This window comes from Lithobates pipiens, unplaced genomic scaffold, assembly GCF_037356315.1.
Source record: "Lithobates pipiens isolate NorthernLeopardFrog02 unplaced genomic scaffold, aLitPip1_a1.2 Scaffold_8, whole genome shotgun sequence".
Classification (NCBI taxonomy): domain Eukaryota; kingdom Metazoa; phylum Chordata; class Amphibia; order Anura; family Ranidae; genus Lithobates; species Lithobates pipiens.
This window is the reverse complement of record NW_027507903.1, coordinates 17,148,331-17,167,685: the sequence shown is the minus strand read 5'-3', so window position 1 is coordinate 17,167,685 and position 19,355 is coordinate 17,148,331. Positions and strand designations below refer to the sequence as shown.

The 19,355-nt window shown below is 46.1% G+C and overlaps 1 protein-coding gene across 2 annotated transcripts in view; it reads left to right on the top strand.

Moving 5' to 3' along the window:
* The window catches only part of LOC143964516 (putative E3 SUMO-protein ligase RNF212), a 75,832-nt gene that overhangs the window by 8,319 nt on the left and 48,158 nt on the right, over positions 1-19,355 (top strand). Inside the window, exons 2-3 of one of the 2 annotated variants that reach the window (XM_077474290.1) lie at positions 2,567-2,694; positions 7,384-7,445. In XM_077474290.1, the coding sequence (XP_077330416.1) occupies positions 2,583-2,694; positions 7,384-7,445 (174 nt within the window). In that variant the 5' untranslated portion in view covers positions 2,567-2,582. The remainder of the gene's footprint in view (positions 1-2,566; positions 2,695-7,383; positions 7,446-19,355) is intronic. The other variant, XM_077474291.1, reaches the window with a different exon arrangement.

Here is a 19,355-nt window from a genome sequence, read left to right as displayed (position 1 = left end):
TAATTACCGCACTAAGTGAGCAATACAAATAAAAAAACAAAAACAGCAGCAGCTCACTATGGGATACACATATAGACAAGTAAAGATAGAAATGGAGCTGCGCTAAAAAATAATAATAAATATATTTACCATAGATTGATAAAACACACGAAAAATGAAAATGCTGTGCATATATGTTGAACTTGCTCCCAACACCACAAAAGATGATCTTAAACATGTGAAATCTTGATATAACTTGTGACAACACCACAAACTCGTGCTCCTCCACCACATAGATTGCGTGTTTACCAGAGGCAAGCTAAAAAGAGCTTGCGGCTATTAACCCCGCCAGGGCCTTGTTCCAAAGAAGTAGCGATGACGGCTCTTATATGCTTGATGTAATGAAGCAGGAACACACAGCAAACAGCCAAGGGGACTCAATTATTCAGTGGTCTCGATGGAGGACCAGAGTCCGGAGGACCAGTGTAAATCGCATTAAAACACTTATTAAAAATAAAAGATTGCACTTACACATAGTAAACTTGCAAAAATTAAAAGAAAGCTGGCCGGCAAACGAACACCCGTCTACTAGGGTACAAAGCGCGATGACGTCAGCACGCCACTCCTCCCAACGCGCGTTTCGTCACACTCTGACATCATCCTGGGGAACGGATCTGATGTATGTTGATAAAGGAGTGCGGCTTGCCAGTACACCGCAGCGCACCTACTCAAGAAACAAGTCCACTACTGGTGACGTCATCCCCTGCAGCCTGCTGTTCCCTGCGCCTCACCTCGAGTTTGTCTTCCGGAGCCAGCATAACCATCTTAACGGCGGACACCTCTCTGACCAGACTGTTTTGACAGAGGAACTACAAGGCCCAGGACTCAGGATCGCCACCGTGACATAACCATGTCTTTTCTTTTATGCCTATCACTTTCTTCTGAAATGTGACTTTGACTAATTTATGTATATTAAAGCTTGTTAAAAACGTCTGCACCCAGAGGCGCCTCTCTCCTTGTTTTTTTTGCAGCTCCCTGGAACATGGTTTCTGTTCTAATATAATGGCAGCCCTGCTTGCGCTGGACATTTAACCCCTTCTCACCATCCGTACATAGACTTAGCCCTTGTACACACGGTCGGAGAATCCGTCGGAATGTGTCCTATCGGACCGCGTGGTCGGATAATCCGACTGTGTGTGGTATGCATCAGACTGATTCCGTCGGACCCAATTTTCCAACATGTTGGAAATGTTTCCCGACCAACTGGGCCGGTCGGACATACTCTGATCATGTGTAGCGAATTTTGATCGGACCAAGTGCCACGCATGCTTAGATCAAATTCCTACATCAAAGCTATTGGCTACTAGTCTGAATGTAGTCCCATCTACGTCATCACGTTCTGAAAGATCGGATTTTTCGACAACTTAGTCCGACCGTGTGTATGCAACAGTTTCGGCCAAAATCCAACTGAGAAAATCCGACGAATTTGGTTGTTGAAATCTCCGACCGTGTGTACAGGGGCTTAGAGTTATATAGACTGTGTATATAAAACAAAATGGATTGACCACAGATCTACGATTGATCGTTTTACAGTTTTATTGCAGATTTTTATTTGTTTTTTTTAATGGTTTTAGTTGTTGCTCCTCCACTTGTTTTATTTGTTTGTTTATATAAGTTACAGCCTGGTGGAGTATGGGGTGTGCCACAGAGTAGTTGTTCATGCATGTCTTCTGTGTCAACAGCTAACCATATGGGGGGGGGGGGGGGGCAACGTGTACCCGTTATTACTTGGACATAGGATGGTTCCTTTGATCAGTGTTTCTCAACTCCAGTCCTCAAGGTGCCCCAACAGGTCATGTTTTCAGGCTCTCCATTATTTTGCACAGGTAATTTGCTCAGTTTCACTGCCTTAGTAATTACCACAGCTGGTTCATTTGAGGGAAATCCTGAAAACATGACCTGTTGGGGCGCCTTGTGGACTGGAGTTGAGAAACACTGCCCTAGGTGATAATAAGTCTAATGCCCTGTACACACGGTCTGACATTCCGACCACAAAATCCGTCTGATTTTTTTCAGACGGATTTTGTCTGAAACTTGTGTTGCCTACACACAGTCGCACAAAGTTGTCGGGAAAATCCGACCATTCTTAACGAGGTGACGTCAAACACGTACGTCGGGACTATAAACGGGCCAGTAGCCAATAGCTTTTGTCTCCTAGTTTATTCTGAGCATGTGTGGCACTTTGTCCGTTGGAATTGTCTACACACGATCGGAATTTATGCGATTGGATTTTGTTGTCGGAAAATTTTAGATCCTGCTCTCAAACTTTGTGCGTCGGAAAATCCGACAGAAAAAGTCCGATAGAGCCCACACACTATCGGATTTTTCGACAACATAATCTGATCGGACCTTTTCCGTCGGAATTTCCGACCGTGTGTACAGGGCATTAGACCTGAAGAATTTCTTCACAATTGGAAGACTGCAGGACCACATCACATGTTTATGCTGCTGCATCCTTTAGGATATCGGTGACTGTTTTTTACCAATGTTTTATCCTGATGGCTAATTGTTTATTTTTCACTTTCAGTGTATATGCAAGACAAATGGGGGATCTGATGAGGTGTAATGTGTGCTTTCTGCAGCCCAGAAGACAAACATCCAGGATTGCTATTACAAACTGTGGCCATGTACTGTGCGACGCCTGCCTACAGAAAGGTAATATAAATGGGAATGGTAAACATAACATAATATACATATGAACATACTGTAATGTAGCACTACCCCCTAGAGGGCCACTAGGTTTTGGGTCCCACTAATCCTGCACAGCCAGGCAACACGTATTTTACAACGTGCATTCATAGGCAGAAAACCAGTGCTTGGGCTTGTTTTTATAATTCATTGGGGGAATATAAACTTGGATGGGGTTAAGGGATGCCCAAACTGAGTTCAGCAACAACTTGGAGGACAACTTCTCTATGTACACTTGCAGAAAAATTGATCCTAGATTGTACTCCCTCCGGAATGTCGGTCCCTGATGGATCAGTAGCAAATATCTTCTTACAGGAGCTCTGTCATGGACCCCCTGTCCTCAACAGGACTATGTCCGCCGTATACGCTTCCTTTGGTACCAGCATGATCCAATACCCCTTAGCCTACCCAGTCACTAGCCGTAACTCAATGTAGGGTGAAAGAAAACATGTACCAACAGATATACACTCAGGGACAATCGCCCCTCTTTGCGTAATGACACAGGGTGGGGTAAACTACATTCAGTAATAAGAGACACGCACAGGTGTATTCAAACTCTCCTGAGTAGACTGTCTTATCAACAGGAAGGGCTGTTGGAGGAATTCCCCACTCCCTCTTCCCTGCCCCCGGTCTACATGCTAGGAACACAAATACATCCCATAATAGGTTGCCCCCAAGACAGACACAAACAATAGAACAATGGGATACAGCCACTTAGCAAACACATAACAACCCCCACCCCACCTCAAAACAATGTAGTAATCTGAAAACTGAAACCTGTCATTTTAGCCAATCAGGTGATGAGTCACAGACCCGAGAACCTGATTGGCGGAGAGGCGGTTCAGTGTTAGGAAAGTGAATATTCATTCGCTTTTCTAACACACCTTGGTGGACTGTGAGCTCCAAGCATGGTGCTCGCAGTTCACCTATTTTGAAGCCTATTAGAGCCAATGGCTCTAATCAGGTGCTTCAAAAACACCCCCCGCTGCTGTAATTCAGGCGTCCGGTGCCTGAATTGGGGGTTGGCAGCGGCGGTTATGGATAGATTCATACAATGCATGAATCTATCCATTGGTCATAGAGGGGGTGGCTGGAGCGAGGGGGCGGTGCCCATGCGCCCTTATGGACGCACCGCTACTGGTCTGAAAGGTGAAACTGTCCATCTTCATACATTTCTTGAAGGATATTGCTCACAAACATTAATGTCCCAAGTGAATGAACCCCTTCCTTTCAACTCAAACCACACAGTGGCTGAGTCCCGTGTGGTTGTACAGTGAATCTGGTTAGGACAGACTCGCCTAGAGTTCTCGGCCACCCTGTGTCCCTAATAGACACAGGGTAACTTACACATAGAAGGGGCTGGGGAAGCTGGACATGGAGTTTCCAGAGCTCCCCAAGGTAAGCTGGGTTACACAAGCCCCCCACTCAAACTCCCGTCACAAGCTCTATGTCCCCCTTAGTAGATAACTATATGCAGGAGCTGTATGTCCCCTTAGTAGATAATAACAAAGTCTTAACTGTATGTAGGAGCTCTATGTCCCCTTAGTAGAGAATAGAAAAGTCTCAACTGTATGTAGGAGCTCTATGTCCCCTAAGTAGAGAATAGAAAAGTCTCAACTGTATGTAGGAGCTCTACGTCCCCTTAGTGAAAAATAGCCAAGTCTCAACTGTATGTAGGAGCTCTATGTCCCCTTAGTGGAAAATGCCAGCGCACTTGGCTTTTATGAGTAAATCCCAGAGCAGGGGGATAAAGGTAAGTTGTGACACTGTCCCTTTTTTGAGGCTAGATAAATATTGCATCCAGCTGTTTTCTCCCTTTGTTGGCTCTGGTAGGTAGAGGTACTCACACTGTTCCTTGAAATCCTGCTGCTTAGCAAAGACTGCTGTTCAGGCCACCCTTCCTCAGCTACTGCCCAGAGGCAGAGCCACCAGCCCCGGGGTCCCTTCCAGGCCTCACAATCCTCAACTCAGAACTCAAACCAGCAACCACCCTGGACTGGCCAGGCTCTTCAATATTTATGGGCACATCTTACCACCATGTCAGGCCTACTGCTTGGGGATTGGTCAAATATCAATATACAGATCCCTGCTTCTGTACCTCCGCCCATTAGCTTCTTAAACTTTCTGGAAACTTCCAGAACCAGGGGGAGGCAACAGAGGCCTGACCTGAGCTTGAACCCTACAGACATGCTCACTTTAGCTTCTTGTGAGACAAACTAAATTTGCTTAAAACCCAAAAATGGAACTTCCTCTTTAAGCACTCCTCGTCCACTTACATGCCACATTTGGCATGTATTTTTTTGGGGGGGAGTGGGGGCTTCATTAGGAGGGGAATTTCCTGTCCCACTTCATCCTTCCACCCAGGGACCGACAAGGCGACTCCTCCTTTCGCCTTAGGTGGCCCCTCCCTCTAGGCGATCTCCTGGGACACGTGACAGGTCCCAGGAGATCGCCTGTCCACTCCGGAGCCGCTAAATGATGGAGTGATCACTTGTAAACAAACCGGCATCACGTCATGACGCCGGTTCCTCCCTCCCCTCTCTGTACCGATCGGTACAGTGAGAGGGGAGAGGGGAAGAGATGGCGGCAGCACTGTGGGCTGGATGTGAAGTGCCCACAGCGCTGCTCAGTGCCAATAGTCTGCAATACTCTGCCCATACTGTGCAATAATCTGCCAATACTCTGCAACACTCTGCCAATACTCGCCAATACTCTGCAATAAATTTTAAAAGAAACAAAGATTTTTTTTTATTTTTTTACCGAATTTTCATTTTTTTATTGATTAATAGCGCAAAAAATGAAAACTCCAGCGGTGATTAACCACTTCCCACCCGGCCAATGCATATATACGGCCGGGTGGGAGCCGTCTACTCCTGATAGGACGTTCAGGAACGTCCTTCGGGAGTAGCGGGATCGCGCGCGCGCGTGCCCGCGCAGCGGCGCAATCCCGATGTGCTCGTGTCACCCGGACACGGCACATCTCAGATCGGCAGGAGGGCTCTGTGATTGGCCCTCCTGATCACATGACGGCCGTGTCCAATCACGGCCGTCATGTGATGTAAACAAACAGCCGGTTGCTAGGCAATCGGCTCTCCTCTCCTCACACGGAAGTCACCGCTGAGGAGAGGAGAGCAGAACGCTGCAGCCGGCTGATGATCAGTGAGTATGGGCTGCTTTTTACAGCTTTTTACTCACTGATCATCAGTGTAGTGTAAACACACAACACGCCACACAGTACAAACACAGTCCCCACATATGTCCCCAAAACATACATGTCCCCAAATAATAAAAACACATGTCCCTAATAATAAAAACATGTCCCCCACATATGTCCCACTAAAATCACATGTCCCAATGATTATCTGCACACATATGTACGTGATCACCTGCACACATATGTACATGATCATTTGCGTACATATGTCCGTGATCACACAAACCAATTATTATACACTTAACGGAATTTTTTTTACCAAAAACATGTAGCAGAATACATTTTGGCTTAAATTTATGACAAAATTTGATTTTATTGGATTTCTTTTCAAATAGAAAAAAGAAAATATTGTTTTTTTTCCAAATTTCCGCTTTTTTTGCGCTTATATCGCAAAAAAAAAAAACGGAGTCGTGAATAAATAACACCAAAATAAAGCTCTATTTGTGCGAACAAAATGATAACAATTTCATTTGGGTACAGTGTAGCATGACCGCGCAATTGTCACTGAAAGCGCTAGAGCGCTAAAAGCTGAAAATTGGGCTGGGAAGGAAGGGGGTGAAAGTGCCCCGTATTGAAGTGGTTAAATACCACCAAAAGAAAGCTCTATTTGTGTGAAAAAAAGGACAAAAATGTAATTTGGGTACAGTGTTGCATGACTGAGTAATTGTCATTCAAAGTGTGAGAGCACCAAAAACTGAAAATTGGTCTGGTTAGGAAGTGTTTAAGTGCCCAGTGGTCAAGTAAGCTACTTACATTTAACCTATTTACACCATGTACACCAAGGGGGTGCTAAAGTAAAATAAACTGTTAGCCCTTGTACACACGGTCGGAGATTCCAACGGAATGTGTCCTATCGGACCGTTTTGTTGGATATTCCGACTGTGTGTGGTCTCCATCGGACTGTTTCCGTCGGAATATCCGACGGACCAACTTTTCCAACATGCCGGTAAAATTTTCCGACATACACCGATCATGTGTAGCCTACTCCGACGGACAAAGTGCCACGCATGCTCAGATCAAATTCCTACACCAAAGCTATTGGCTACTAGCCTGAACGTAGTCCCGTAGTAATGAAATAACATCATCACGTTATGTACAATCGGATTTTCCGACAACTTTTTCCGACCGTGTGTATGCAACAGTTTCGGACAAAATCCGTCGGACAAAATCCAACGGATTTGGTTGTCAGAATGTCCGACCGTGTGTACAGGGGCTTAAAGCATAGGATTCTAAGCTACCATTGGCTAAATAGAAATCAATCCATTCTGTTGATTTCTCTAATTCATGAATGTGCTAAATAAATAACTCAAACACCAATGAACTTGTCAATGTCCCCCCAGTGCCTTTTATTGCTTAGCCACACAAACACTGGGTTTATATCTGTGTTTAAAGATTTCTTTATGAATATACGTGTAATAATAATTTTTTTTATTAACATGTAGGTAAAAAAGAAGAATGTGGTGTGTGCAGATCACATTGCCAAACGATATTTCTATCTAATGAGGTATATCATCATGTGGAATTGTTGTTTTCGGTATATATGGTATGATGGTATTAATACATCACATCTATTACATTTCCCCCCTCTGCATCTGGAGGCACTCAGCATGTATGCTATGTTTTTTTTGTTTTTTTAAAGCGGGAGTCCGCGTTTTTTTTTTTTTTAAAAGCCAGCAGCTACAAATACTGCAGCTGCTGACTTTTAAAATAGTGACACTTACCTGTCCAGCGCGCCCGCGATGTCGGCACCCGAAGCCGATCTCTCGATCGTCTCTCGGGTGCTGCCGCCGCCATCTTGGGTATGGGAATCAGGAAGTGGAGCCTTTCGGCTTCATTTCCCGGTTCCCTACTGCGCATGCGCGAGTCGCGCTGCGCAATTAGAATGGACCCGCTGCTTCTGGGATCTGTGTGTTTCCCAGCAGGCAGCGGGCGACTTTCGGAAAGGGGTGTAATGTACGCAAGTGATGGGAAGTCCGGATCTTTAAAGTGAATCGGTTCATTTCGAACTACTCACTGAAATGAACCGATTCAATGAATCGATTCTTCGGTTCTTCGGTTCACTTGGTGAGTCTACTAACAAGCAAGTGAACCGAAGCTCTGATTCAACCTTCTTAAATGATTAGAATCAGAAGACTGATTCACACAGAAGGTTGGCAGGTCCTGGGGACGTTTACTTTGATTTTGTTCATCGGCGCAGAGCACAATTGTTGTCAATTGACAATTGTTCTATTGTCAGTTTAGCGCAGTGTCATGAATTTTGGTGACACACAAACAGCTGTGTTAGGCTGGGTTCACACTTGTGCGATGCGGGAACCCTGCGATTCCACTACGGATTCCTGCATCGCACCCGACTCGCACGACAGTTCACAACGACATATGCGAACTGCTGGGGAGTGTCATACAATGTTAATGACACCCCCATTTCAGCTCGCATGTCGCACTGCAAAGTGTAAGTTTGGACATGAATCGGATCGCATGGGTGCCATGCAATCTGATTCTGGTGCGGACCAAAAAAAGGGTCCTGTTGCGAGTTTAGTCCGAATGCGATATAATTTCAGCCATACTATCTGTATGGCTGAAATCGCATTGCACTGACATCGCCTGTGATTTGCACTGCAGTGCAAATCGCATGCGATTTTGCACTATGCAGCAGTGTGAACTGGCCCTGAGCCTAGGTTTCCGCAAATTTGATGGATAGCAATGTTAACTGTGAAGTTGCCCCAGAATGCAGTTCACATGCACACAAACCCTGCTTTTCATTTAGGCTCTGTTTCCACTTGTGCAACTTGTCCTGCGACTTGGGACTGCAAAGTTGCATGACAAGAAGTACCCGATTTCCAATGAGTACCATTCATATCTGTGCGACTTCAAGTCACAGCGACTTCAAAGTAGTCCCTGCACTACTTTGGTCCCATTGTAATGTGACTTGAGGTCCATAAACCTCCAGAATACACAGGCATGGCTTCAAGTCGTGGCAGAATCGTGCAACTTTCAGGCTTTTCAGGCTAACGCAGCCTGAAAGTTGCACAATTCTGCCGCAATTTTGATGCAACTTTAAACCAATGCCTGTGTATTCCGGAGGTCTATGGATCTCAAGTTGCATCAAAGTGGGACCAAAGTAGTGCAGGGGCTACTTTGAAGTCGCACAGATACGAATAATACTCATTGGAAATCATAGAGTACAAAGTCGCAGGACAAGTTGCACAAGTGGAAATGGAGCCTAAATGAAAAGTGGGTTTTTGTGCATGTGAACTGCATTCTGATGGGCCAATACATTGCTAGCCATCAGATTTTCCCATAGTCTTTACAGCGCATGCGCAGGAATGATGATCAGATTTTACTACCACTACCATGGGCGAAGTACCCCTGGTAGTAAAATTCAATCATTAAGGCTATTTTCACACTTGTGCGACTTGAAAGTCAAGTGCTTTTGCCATGATTTTTGCCACGACTTGAAGCAATGTCTGTGTAATCTTGAGGTCTCTGCCACAAGTCGCATCAAAGTCGGACAAAAGTAGTACAAAAACTACTTTGAAGTCACACAGATATGAACTGAACTCGTTGGAAATCATGGGGTGTGACTTGTCATGGGACTTTGAAGTCTCAAGTCGCAGGACAAGTCGCACAAGTGTGAAAGGGCCTTAGGCTGTCCGTACCACCTGATCACTGCTGCTACCTCATTGGTTTAGTGTATTGTTTTACTGGTGGTGACTTATGGTTCTTTCAGTGTACTGTGTTCTAAAAACTGATCTGATTCTTTAAGGCCTCTTTCACATGGGACGGATCAGTAATGATCCGCCCCGTGATGATCCGCTCACTCAGCAGGGATCGCTCCGTTGTCCCCGCTGAGCTGGCTGCGGACAGGGCGGTCTCTGCACACTGTGCGGGGACCGCCCTGTCAGCTCTCCGCTCTCCTCTATGGGGATCGGATGAGTACGGACCGTGTGTCCATGTTCATCCGATCCGCTCTGCAGACGGATAGAAAAATAGGATTTTCCTCCGTCTGCAGAATCGGACAGTAGCGGAGGCGGACGAAATTGGGTGTCTGCGGATGTTCATCCGCAGACACCCGCTATCCCATAGGGATGAATGTATACCCGTATTTCATCCGCAAACGGATGGATGAAATACGGACATATCGTCCGCATGTGTGAAAGGGGCCTAACTCGGTAACTTGTACGATTCTTTAACTCGGTAACTTGTACGATTCTTTAACTCGGTGTACTGTGTACTCCTGGCTCTTGTTTTAAGTTTGTATCCAGTTCCTGAGTGTCACTGTGCTTTGAGTCAGCTGATTGGTTGCAGGGAGGGGCGGAGCTCTCTCACTCTAGGATCATATTACCACTGCCAGCTCTGCTGCTCTGCTATCTACTGAGTGCAGAGTGAAATGTTTCAAACGAATCAGTTCACTGAAAAGAATCGATTCAAAAGAACGATTCGTTCATGAACTGGACATCACTAATCTACGCCCCTTTCCGCAGAGAGCTATCCCGGAAGTGGGTGCAGATACCTGTACTGTACAGGTACCTGCACCCCCCTCCCCCCTGAAAGGTGCCAATTGTGGCGCCGGAGGGGGGGAGGGTTCCGATGAGCGGAAGGTCCACTTTAGGGTGGACCTCCGCTTTAATTACTTCTCTTTTGGAGCTTACAAAAAAAGCTAAGTATGGCCAAAGCTTTTTTTGGCCATACTCTTCTTGTGGGTACCAAAAATAGAATTGCGAGGGAGACGTGACTTGCAGTGCATGGAGTAGGACGTGCTGAGGGCTATCTCCGCCAGAACTCCTGCATATTACCCTGAAATCCTCCTGTAGTTACTGCGTATCCACCACTGCACACCGGATTTGCACTCCCCACCTCTTCAGCTGTCCTCCGGTGTCTCTCCTACCTCTCGGAGCCATGGCTAAGCGGGGAAAAGACCTTCTTACAGGGCCCCGACCATGCGGCCCAAGATGGCGTCCGGCTGCGCTGCTCGGCTAAAGAAGAAGCTCAAAACCTATTTTTTAAAGACACTGGGTAAAGATACTCCAGCTCAGCAGATGATCACTCCCACAGGGGTTTCCCAAGACCCTCCCACGGAGCTGGAACATGATCCTGCATGGCTGGGTGACCCTGCTGAGCTCCTCTGGGACACAGTGAGTACCCCTGCTATCCTGGCCTCTGATAGTGATCACAGTGCCCAGGACCCTGAGCCTACATTTAGAGAGATCTTTGCTGCAATCACCTCCTGAAACACTAGTTTATCTAATCGCACTGCTGAGTTTAAAGGAGTGAAAATAGAAGTTGCATTGATCAGGCAAGATATGCAGATGTTAAAGCGGGGTTCCACCCTAAAGTGGAACCTCCGCTGATCGGATCCCTCCCCCCCTCCGGTGTCACAATTGGCACCTTTCAGGGGGGAGGGGGGTGGAGATACCTGTCAAAGACAGGTATTTACACCCACTTCTGGGCATAGACTCCCGTGGGAGTCTACGCCATTTCCTGTCCTGCCGCGCTGTCTGCTGGGACACACACGGGTCCCAGTGACAGCGCGGAGAATTCCTATTGCGCTGCGCTACTCGCGCATGCGCAGTAGGGAACCGGGAAGTGAAGCCGATTCACTTCACTTCCTGATTCCCTCAACTAGAATGGTGGCGGCAGCAGCCGAGAGCCGAGCGATCGATCGGCCTCGGCTGCCGGCATCGCTGGAACCCGGGACAGGTGAGTGTCCATTTATTAAAAGTCAGCAGCTGTAGTATTTATAGCTGCTGGCTTTTAATATATTTTTTTTTTTTTGGTGGAATCCCTCTTTAAGGGATCGCAGGCTTGTGGATACTTTTGGCCGGGAAGTGTTTTCTCCCATGTTTGCAGTTGAGAGGGCACATCGTGTTCCTGGGAGACCTCCGCGCTCCGGGGAACCTCCTTGGCCTTTTCTGTTTAAGCTCCTGAATTTCAAGGATCGTGATGTTATCCTATACCAGGCCAGAATCAAGGGTGAGGCGATGAAAATGGATAATGTCCGGATTTCTTTTTATCCAGATCTCTCTGCTGACCTGTAACGCAGTAGGGCTACATTTACGTATGTCAAGAAAAGATTACGCCGTTACTATGTTTCTTATACAATGCTCTAGCCTGCAAAATTGAGGTTGCTCTATTACTTGTACCCCTTTAAGGCGATAAGTATACCTACAGTTGGTGTATTTAGTACTTCTCCCTACCACATGCAACTGGCAAGACCCTTCGGATCTACAGGATAAAGTGACATAGGGCTCCCCCCCCCCCAACTGCCTGTTCCCATGTAGACATACATGGAGACATGACCCCATCTGTTTTTGTGGACTATGTCAATTTTGTGTTATTTGGCTCCCTGCCCCCTGCTGGGAATTATGTTGGTCTACTTTGGACCCTTGCAAAGTTTTCTGACATGTGTGCCTACTGCATCGTTGAAGTGACTGCCTTCCAATCAGCTACTCTGACTATGTGCTTCCCTAATTCTGCGACTTGCAGAATCCCAAACTTCTTCCCCCTTTCTTTGGAATGCTTACCGATTGCCTGGCCCTCCTTCCTGTACCGTAATGGGGCCTATGACTGGCTCAGAGCAGTATTTTTATTTTATTTTATGCCACTCACTATGGGGCTGCTATGTCTACTGTTTTGTTAAGATATCCCTATGGTGGTTGACTGTAATCTTATCTCGTGGAATTTTTCGTGGCTTGGGTGATGTGGTAAAAACGTCAGGCACTTTTTCCTACACTTAAATCGTATCATGCGGTGGTGTGCCTGCACGAAACGCACCCACTACCTACTCTACACTGAAAAGCTCTGCTTATCAAGTGCATTTTCACTCACACCACATTTTCCAGAGGGTTTAGTATCTTAATCTCTAATGATGTCTCTTTTGATCTAATATATTCTTGGGTGGATGATCAAGGCAGATACATTTTTCTAGTATGTAAGTTAGCTGGCATGCTGAGTATTATAGGCAATCTTTATGTCCCTCCGCCCTTCTCCGCAGATAGCCTCACCTGCTTAGCACAATTTATGGCTCCGTATACTAATATACCCATTTGGGTTTTGGGGGACTTTAATAATTTCCTAGACAAGTTCTCACCACCTGGCAGACCCCACAGAGGTCCTCATTTGCAAAGGTGATTGGTGAGCTTGGCTTGGGAGATGCGTGGGGGACAGATATCCACATAGGAGGTGTTATTCCTGTTATTCTGCCTCACATAGAGCATTGTCACGTATTTACTTTTGTTTATGCAACCCTTTGGCCATGTCTAAAGTTACTCTGATCGAATATGCCCCTTGAAGCATCTCTGACCATTCTCCCCTGCGGGCAACGATTTCCGTCCCGGGTGTCCCTGGGGAGAGATTGTGGAAAGTCAAACCCTTCTGGCTCCAACTGTTCCCTGCCAATGATCCCTAGCCTAGGGCTCTTGCCACCTTTATTAGATGCAATAGGGATACTGCAGCTCCGGGTGTTATTTGGGATGCCCTAAAGGTGCATCTCTGAGGCCTTCTCATAAAACAAATATCAGGTATTAAGTCTAATACTAGGGAATGGGAGACTCTGGTGTCTGCTGAAGCTCGGAAAGCTGAGGAGCACTACATTGCTCAGCCCTCACCAGAATCTGAACGAAGCTGGTTGGCTGCCCAGGCTATATATCAACAAGCTGTTTCCGCTGCTGCAGATAAAAAAACTATTTTTTTCTGCAACAGCGGTACTTCAAGGAGGGTGAAAATACAGGACATCTGCTGGCGATGATAGCTCAGGCACAACGGGCAAAATGCCAGACTCCTACAGGGGCAATTGTACATGGTTTGGATCGGTTGGCATCGGTTTTTGGAGACTATTTTGAAGATATGTACACATCTAAGGTCTCTCCCATGGAGATGGAATTGGCGGACTTTTTAGACCGGTGCCCTCTTCCAGCTCTGTCTGTGAGTGGTCGTAAGACATTAAACGCATCCATTACACTTGTGGAACTCACTGAAGCAGTGGCTTCTATGGCTAACAGTAAATCCCAGGGTGCAGATGGTCTCCTATAGGGATGAGCTTCGTGTTCGAGTCGAACGTACGTTCGACTCGAACATTGGCTGTTCGTGCGTTCGGCGAATTCCGAACGTTTTGGCCGTTCGCGTCAAAATTCGAGTGACGCGCGCGCGGACCACAATGCACTGCGTTGGCGCAGTGCATTGCTGTCCGATGATTGGCCAAGCATGCACTGTGACCCCGCATGCTTGGCCAATCGCAGCGCCGGCAGCGAGGAGAGCCATGATTGGCCACAGGCATCCTGCCTGTGGCCAATCATAGCTCAGACTGTGTAGTGCACGCCCCACACTATATAAGGCCGCCTTTAAGGCGGCCTCCTGTAGTGTGTTACTTTGCATCTGAAGCAGTGGGTGTTCTGTGTACCTTCAACACAGTACACACCAATCGTTTTTGGCTGATTTCCTATCTTGCTGCTGTGTAGTGGTTGTTGTCTGTGCCCTGACTGCAGTATACACCACTATATTCACCTCACCTATATAGCTAGTGATCTAGCTTTAACCACTTAACAACTGCCCATTGCCGATTAACGGCTTCAGGGCGGTTGTTTAACTCAGAGAGGCCGTTAATTAACGGCCTCCCAGAATTCTGCTCTCGCGTGCCCCGAGGTGTGCGCACTCGAGAGCATCCGTGACCGCCGGGTCCTATGGACCCGGCGCATCACGGTAAACGGCCGCTCATAGCAGCCGTTTACCACGTGATTACTCCGTCAAATGACGGAGTGATCACTTGGAAACAAACCGGCGTCATGTTATGACGCCTGTTCCTCCCTCCCCTTTCTGTACCGATCGGTACAGCAGAGGGGAAAGAGATCGGTGTCAGCAGCGATGTGGGCTGCATCTGCAGTGCCCACATCGCTGCTCACCGAATTTAACCCCTCAATTCCCTGCCAATACTCTGCAATACCAGTGCATACTCTGCAGTACCCCGCCATTACTCTGCAGTACCCCGCCATTACTCTGCAGTACCCCGCCATTACTCTGCAGTACCCCGCCATTACTCTGCAGTGCAGTACCCCGCCATTACTCTGCAGTGCAGTACCCCGCCATTACTCTGCAGTGCAGTACCCTGCCATTACTCTGCAGTACCCCGCCATTACTCTGCAGTACCCCGCCATTACTCTGCAGTGCAGTACCCCGCCATTACTCTGCAGTGCAGTACCCCGCCATTACTCTGCAGTGCAGTACCCTGCCATTACTCTGCAGTACCCCGCCATTACTCTGCAGTGCAGTACCCCGCCATTACTCTGCAGTACCCCGCCATTACTCTGCAGTGCAGTACCCCGCCATTACTCTGCAGTGCAGTACCCCGCCATTACTCTGCAGTGCAGTACCCTGCCATTACTCTGCAGTGCAGTACCCTGCCATTACTCTGCAGTGCAGTACCCTGCCATTACTCTGCAGTGCAGTACCCTGCCATTACTCTGCAGTGCAGTACCCTGCCATTACTCTGCAGTGCAGTACCCTGCCATTACTCTGCAGTGCAGTACCCTGCCATTACTCTGCAGTACCCTGCCATTACTCTTCAGTACCCCCCATTACTCTGCAGTAACCCCCATTACTCTGCAGTACCCTGCCATTACTCTGCAGTACCCTGCCATTACTCTGCAGTACCCCCCATTACTCTGCAGTACCCCCCATTACTCTGCAGTACCCCCCATTACTCTGCAGTAACCCCCATTACTCTGCAGTACCCCGCCATTACTCTGCAGTACCCCGCCATTACTCTGCAGTACCCCCCCATTACTCTGCAGTACCCCCCCATTACTCTGCAGTACCCCCCATTACTCTGCAGTACCCCGCATTACTCTGCAGTACCCCCAATACTCTGCAGTACCCTGCTATTACTCTGTAGTACCCCGCCAATACTCTGTAATACCCTGCCATAAATTGCCATACCCAGCCATACTCAGAGATACCCAGCCATACTCGGTGATACCCTGAAGTACCCAGCCATAGACGCCCCCCACCCCTCACCGCCCTCCGGTGCTTCTACCAACTCGCCAGTACGATCAAAGCCAGAATCTTTTTTTTTATTTTTTATTTCAGGCTTCCCAGCCTAGAGGTGAGATGTGGGGTCATATTGACCCCCCAGATTTCACTGTAAAGAGGACCTGTCATCCCATATTCCTATTACAAGGGATGTTTACATTTCTTGTAATAGGAATAAAAGTGATCAAAAATATATTTTTGGGAAAAAAAATGTCAAACTAAAATAAAGTAAAATGAACAATAAAAAAATAAAATAAAAATTAAAGCGCCCATGTCCCCATGTGCTCGCATGTACCACACATGTGAGGTATCGCTGAGAATGTTAGAGCGAGAGCAATAATTCTAGTCCTAGACCTCCTCTGCAACTCAAAACATGTAACCAGTAAAAAAATATTTAAAGCGTCGCCTATGGGGATTTTTTAAGTAGCGACGTTTGGCGCCATTCCACGGGCATGTGCAATTTTGAAGAGTGACATGTTTGATATCTATTTACTCAGCATAACTTCATCTTTCACTTTATGCAAACATTGGGCTAACAAGTGGTTAATAATAGAGCTTGCAGTCAGTAGTGTTAGGAGATAGTGCGTGCTGTCTGCGTGCTCTGTACCCAGTACATACCGCTATAATATAGGGCAGGCCCCTACTTTCAAACATCCAACTTACAAACATCTCCTACTTGCAAACGCAAGGAGACAGCAGCAAGTGAGATGAAAAAAGATGGACGACAAAACAAAATTATACAGGGGTGATAACCCTTCCCTGTTTTCCAAAAAGCTTAAAGATATTTTTTTTGACTGGAGCTACACTTTAAAAATGTACCGGTTGAAAATGACAAACAGATTCAACTTAACACAACAAACCTACACAGTCCCTGTCTTGTTTGCACCGCCTGTATACTGCTGTTCTGAGTATATAGGGCCTGGGGGCCACACGCATTTCCTTTTTTTAATATGGGTACGGGGTTCCCCTTAATATGTGTACAAGACCCAAATAGGCTGGTAATGGGCAGGGAGGGCTACCCATGCCATTTTTCTGAATGATTTTCAACCATATTGCAGGAACCAGATATAACATTAAAACCGCAAGCAGTTTTAAATGGTGTTATTTCCGTTTAATGTCATTTTGTGCAGGGACTGTTCTAAACACGGGAAACACGTGGCATTTCACAGGCATACTACAGACACCCCCCAGGCACCATATTTAAAGGAATATTTCACTTTTTTTTTTTTTCACTTTAATCGTCATTAACCACTTCAGCTCCGGACCAATAAACACCTTAAGGACCAGAGGTCTTTTTGCAATTTCGCACTGCGCTGCTTTAACTGGTAATTGCGCGGTCATGCAATATTGCACCCAAACGAAATTTGCGTCCTTTTCTTCCCACAAATAGAGCTTTCTTTTGATGGTATTTGATTGCCTCTGCGATTTTTTTTTTTTTTTGCGATATAAATGGAAAAATAGCGAAAATTTTGAAAAAAAAAGATATTTTCTTCTTTTTGTTATAAGAAAAATCGAATAAACTAAATTTTAGTCATACATTGAGGGCAAAATTTATTCAGCCACATGTCTTTAGTAAAAAAAATGTCAATAAGCGTATATTTTTTGGTTTGCGCAAAAGTTATAGCGTCTACAAACTAGAGTACATTTTCTGGAATTTACACAGCTTTTAATTTATGACTGCCGATCTCATTTCTTGAGGTGCTAAAATGGCAGGGCAGTACAAATCCCCCCCCAAATGACCCCATTTTGGAAAGTAGACACCCCAAGGAAATTGCTGATGGGTATGTTGAGCCCATTGAATATTTATTTTTTTTGTCCTAAGGGATTGAATAATGACAAAAAAAAAATAAAAAAATTTTTTTTACAAAAAGTTGTCACTAAATGATATATTGCTCACACATGCCATGGTTATATGTGGAATTGCACCCCAAAATATATTCCGCTACTTCTCCCGAGTATGGGGATACCACGTGTGTGGGACTTTTTGGGAGTCTAGTCGCGCACGGCACCCCGAAAACCAGTCACCACCTTCAGGATTTCTAAGGGTGCAAATTTTTGATTTAACTCCTCACTACCTATCACAGTTTCGAAGGCCATAAAATACCAAAATAGCACAAAACCCCCCAAAATGACCCCATTTTGGAAAGTAGACACCCCAAGCTATTTACTGAGAGGCATGTTGAGTCCATGGAATATTTTATATTTTGCCACAAGTTACGGGAATATTACAAACTTTTTTTTTTTTGCACCAAGTTGTCACTAAATGATATATTGCTCACACATGCTATGGGCATATGTGAAATGACACCCCAAAATACATTCTGCTGCTTCTCCCGAGTACGGGGATACCACATGTGTGGGACTTTTTGGGAGTCTAGTCGCGCACGGCACCCCGAAAACCAATCACCACCTTCAGGATTTCTAAGGGTGCAAATTTTTGATTTAACTCCTCACTACCTATCACAGTTTCGAAGGCCATAAAATGCCAAAATAGCACAAAACCCCCCCAAATGACCCCATTTTGGAAAGTAGACACCCCAAGCTATTTACTGAGAGGCATGTTGAGTCCATGGAATATTTTATATTTTGCCAAAAGTTGCGGGAATATTACAAACTTTTTTTTTTTTTGCACAAAGTTGTCACTAAATGATATATTGCTCACACATGCTATGGGCAGAAGTCAAATTACACCCCAAAATAAATTCTGCTGCTTCTCCCGAGTACGGGGATACCACATGTGGGGGACTTTTTGGGAGCCTAGCCACGTACGGGACCCCGAAAACCAAGCACTGCCTTCCGGATTTGAATATAAAATGCTATAAAAAACAAACTAACCAGAGTCACCCGTAACACTTATACGGTGATCAGTGGTGAAAGGGTTAACTAGGGGCAATCAGGGGGTTCAAATTTTTATTAGGTAGTATATGGGGGTCCCTGGCGCTATATAAAAACCTGACGGGGAACCTAAATAACTAACTGGCTAACCAGCGTCACCAGTGACACTTATACTGTGATCGCTGGTGAAAGGGGGTGAAAGGGTTAACTAGCAGCAATCAGGGGGTTAAAACCATTATTGGGTAGTATATCGGGGTACCTAGCGCTATAAAAACCTGGCGGTGAACCTAAAAAAATAACTAGCTACCTAGCGACACTAGCGACACTGATGCAGCGTTCAGAAAAATTATCGCTTAGTGACACTGGCAAAAGGGGGTGAAAGGGTTAACTAGCGGAAATCAGGGGGTTAAACCCATTATTGGGTAGTATATCGGGGTACCTAGCGCTATAAAAACCTGGCGGTGAACCTAAAAAAATAACTAGCTACCTAGCGACTGTAGCGACACTAATGCAGCGATCAGAAAAACGATCGCTTAGTGACACTGGCAAAAAGGGGGTG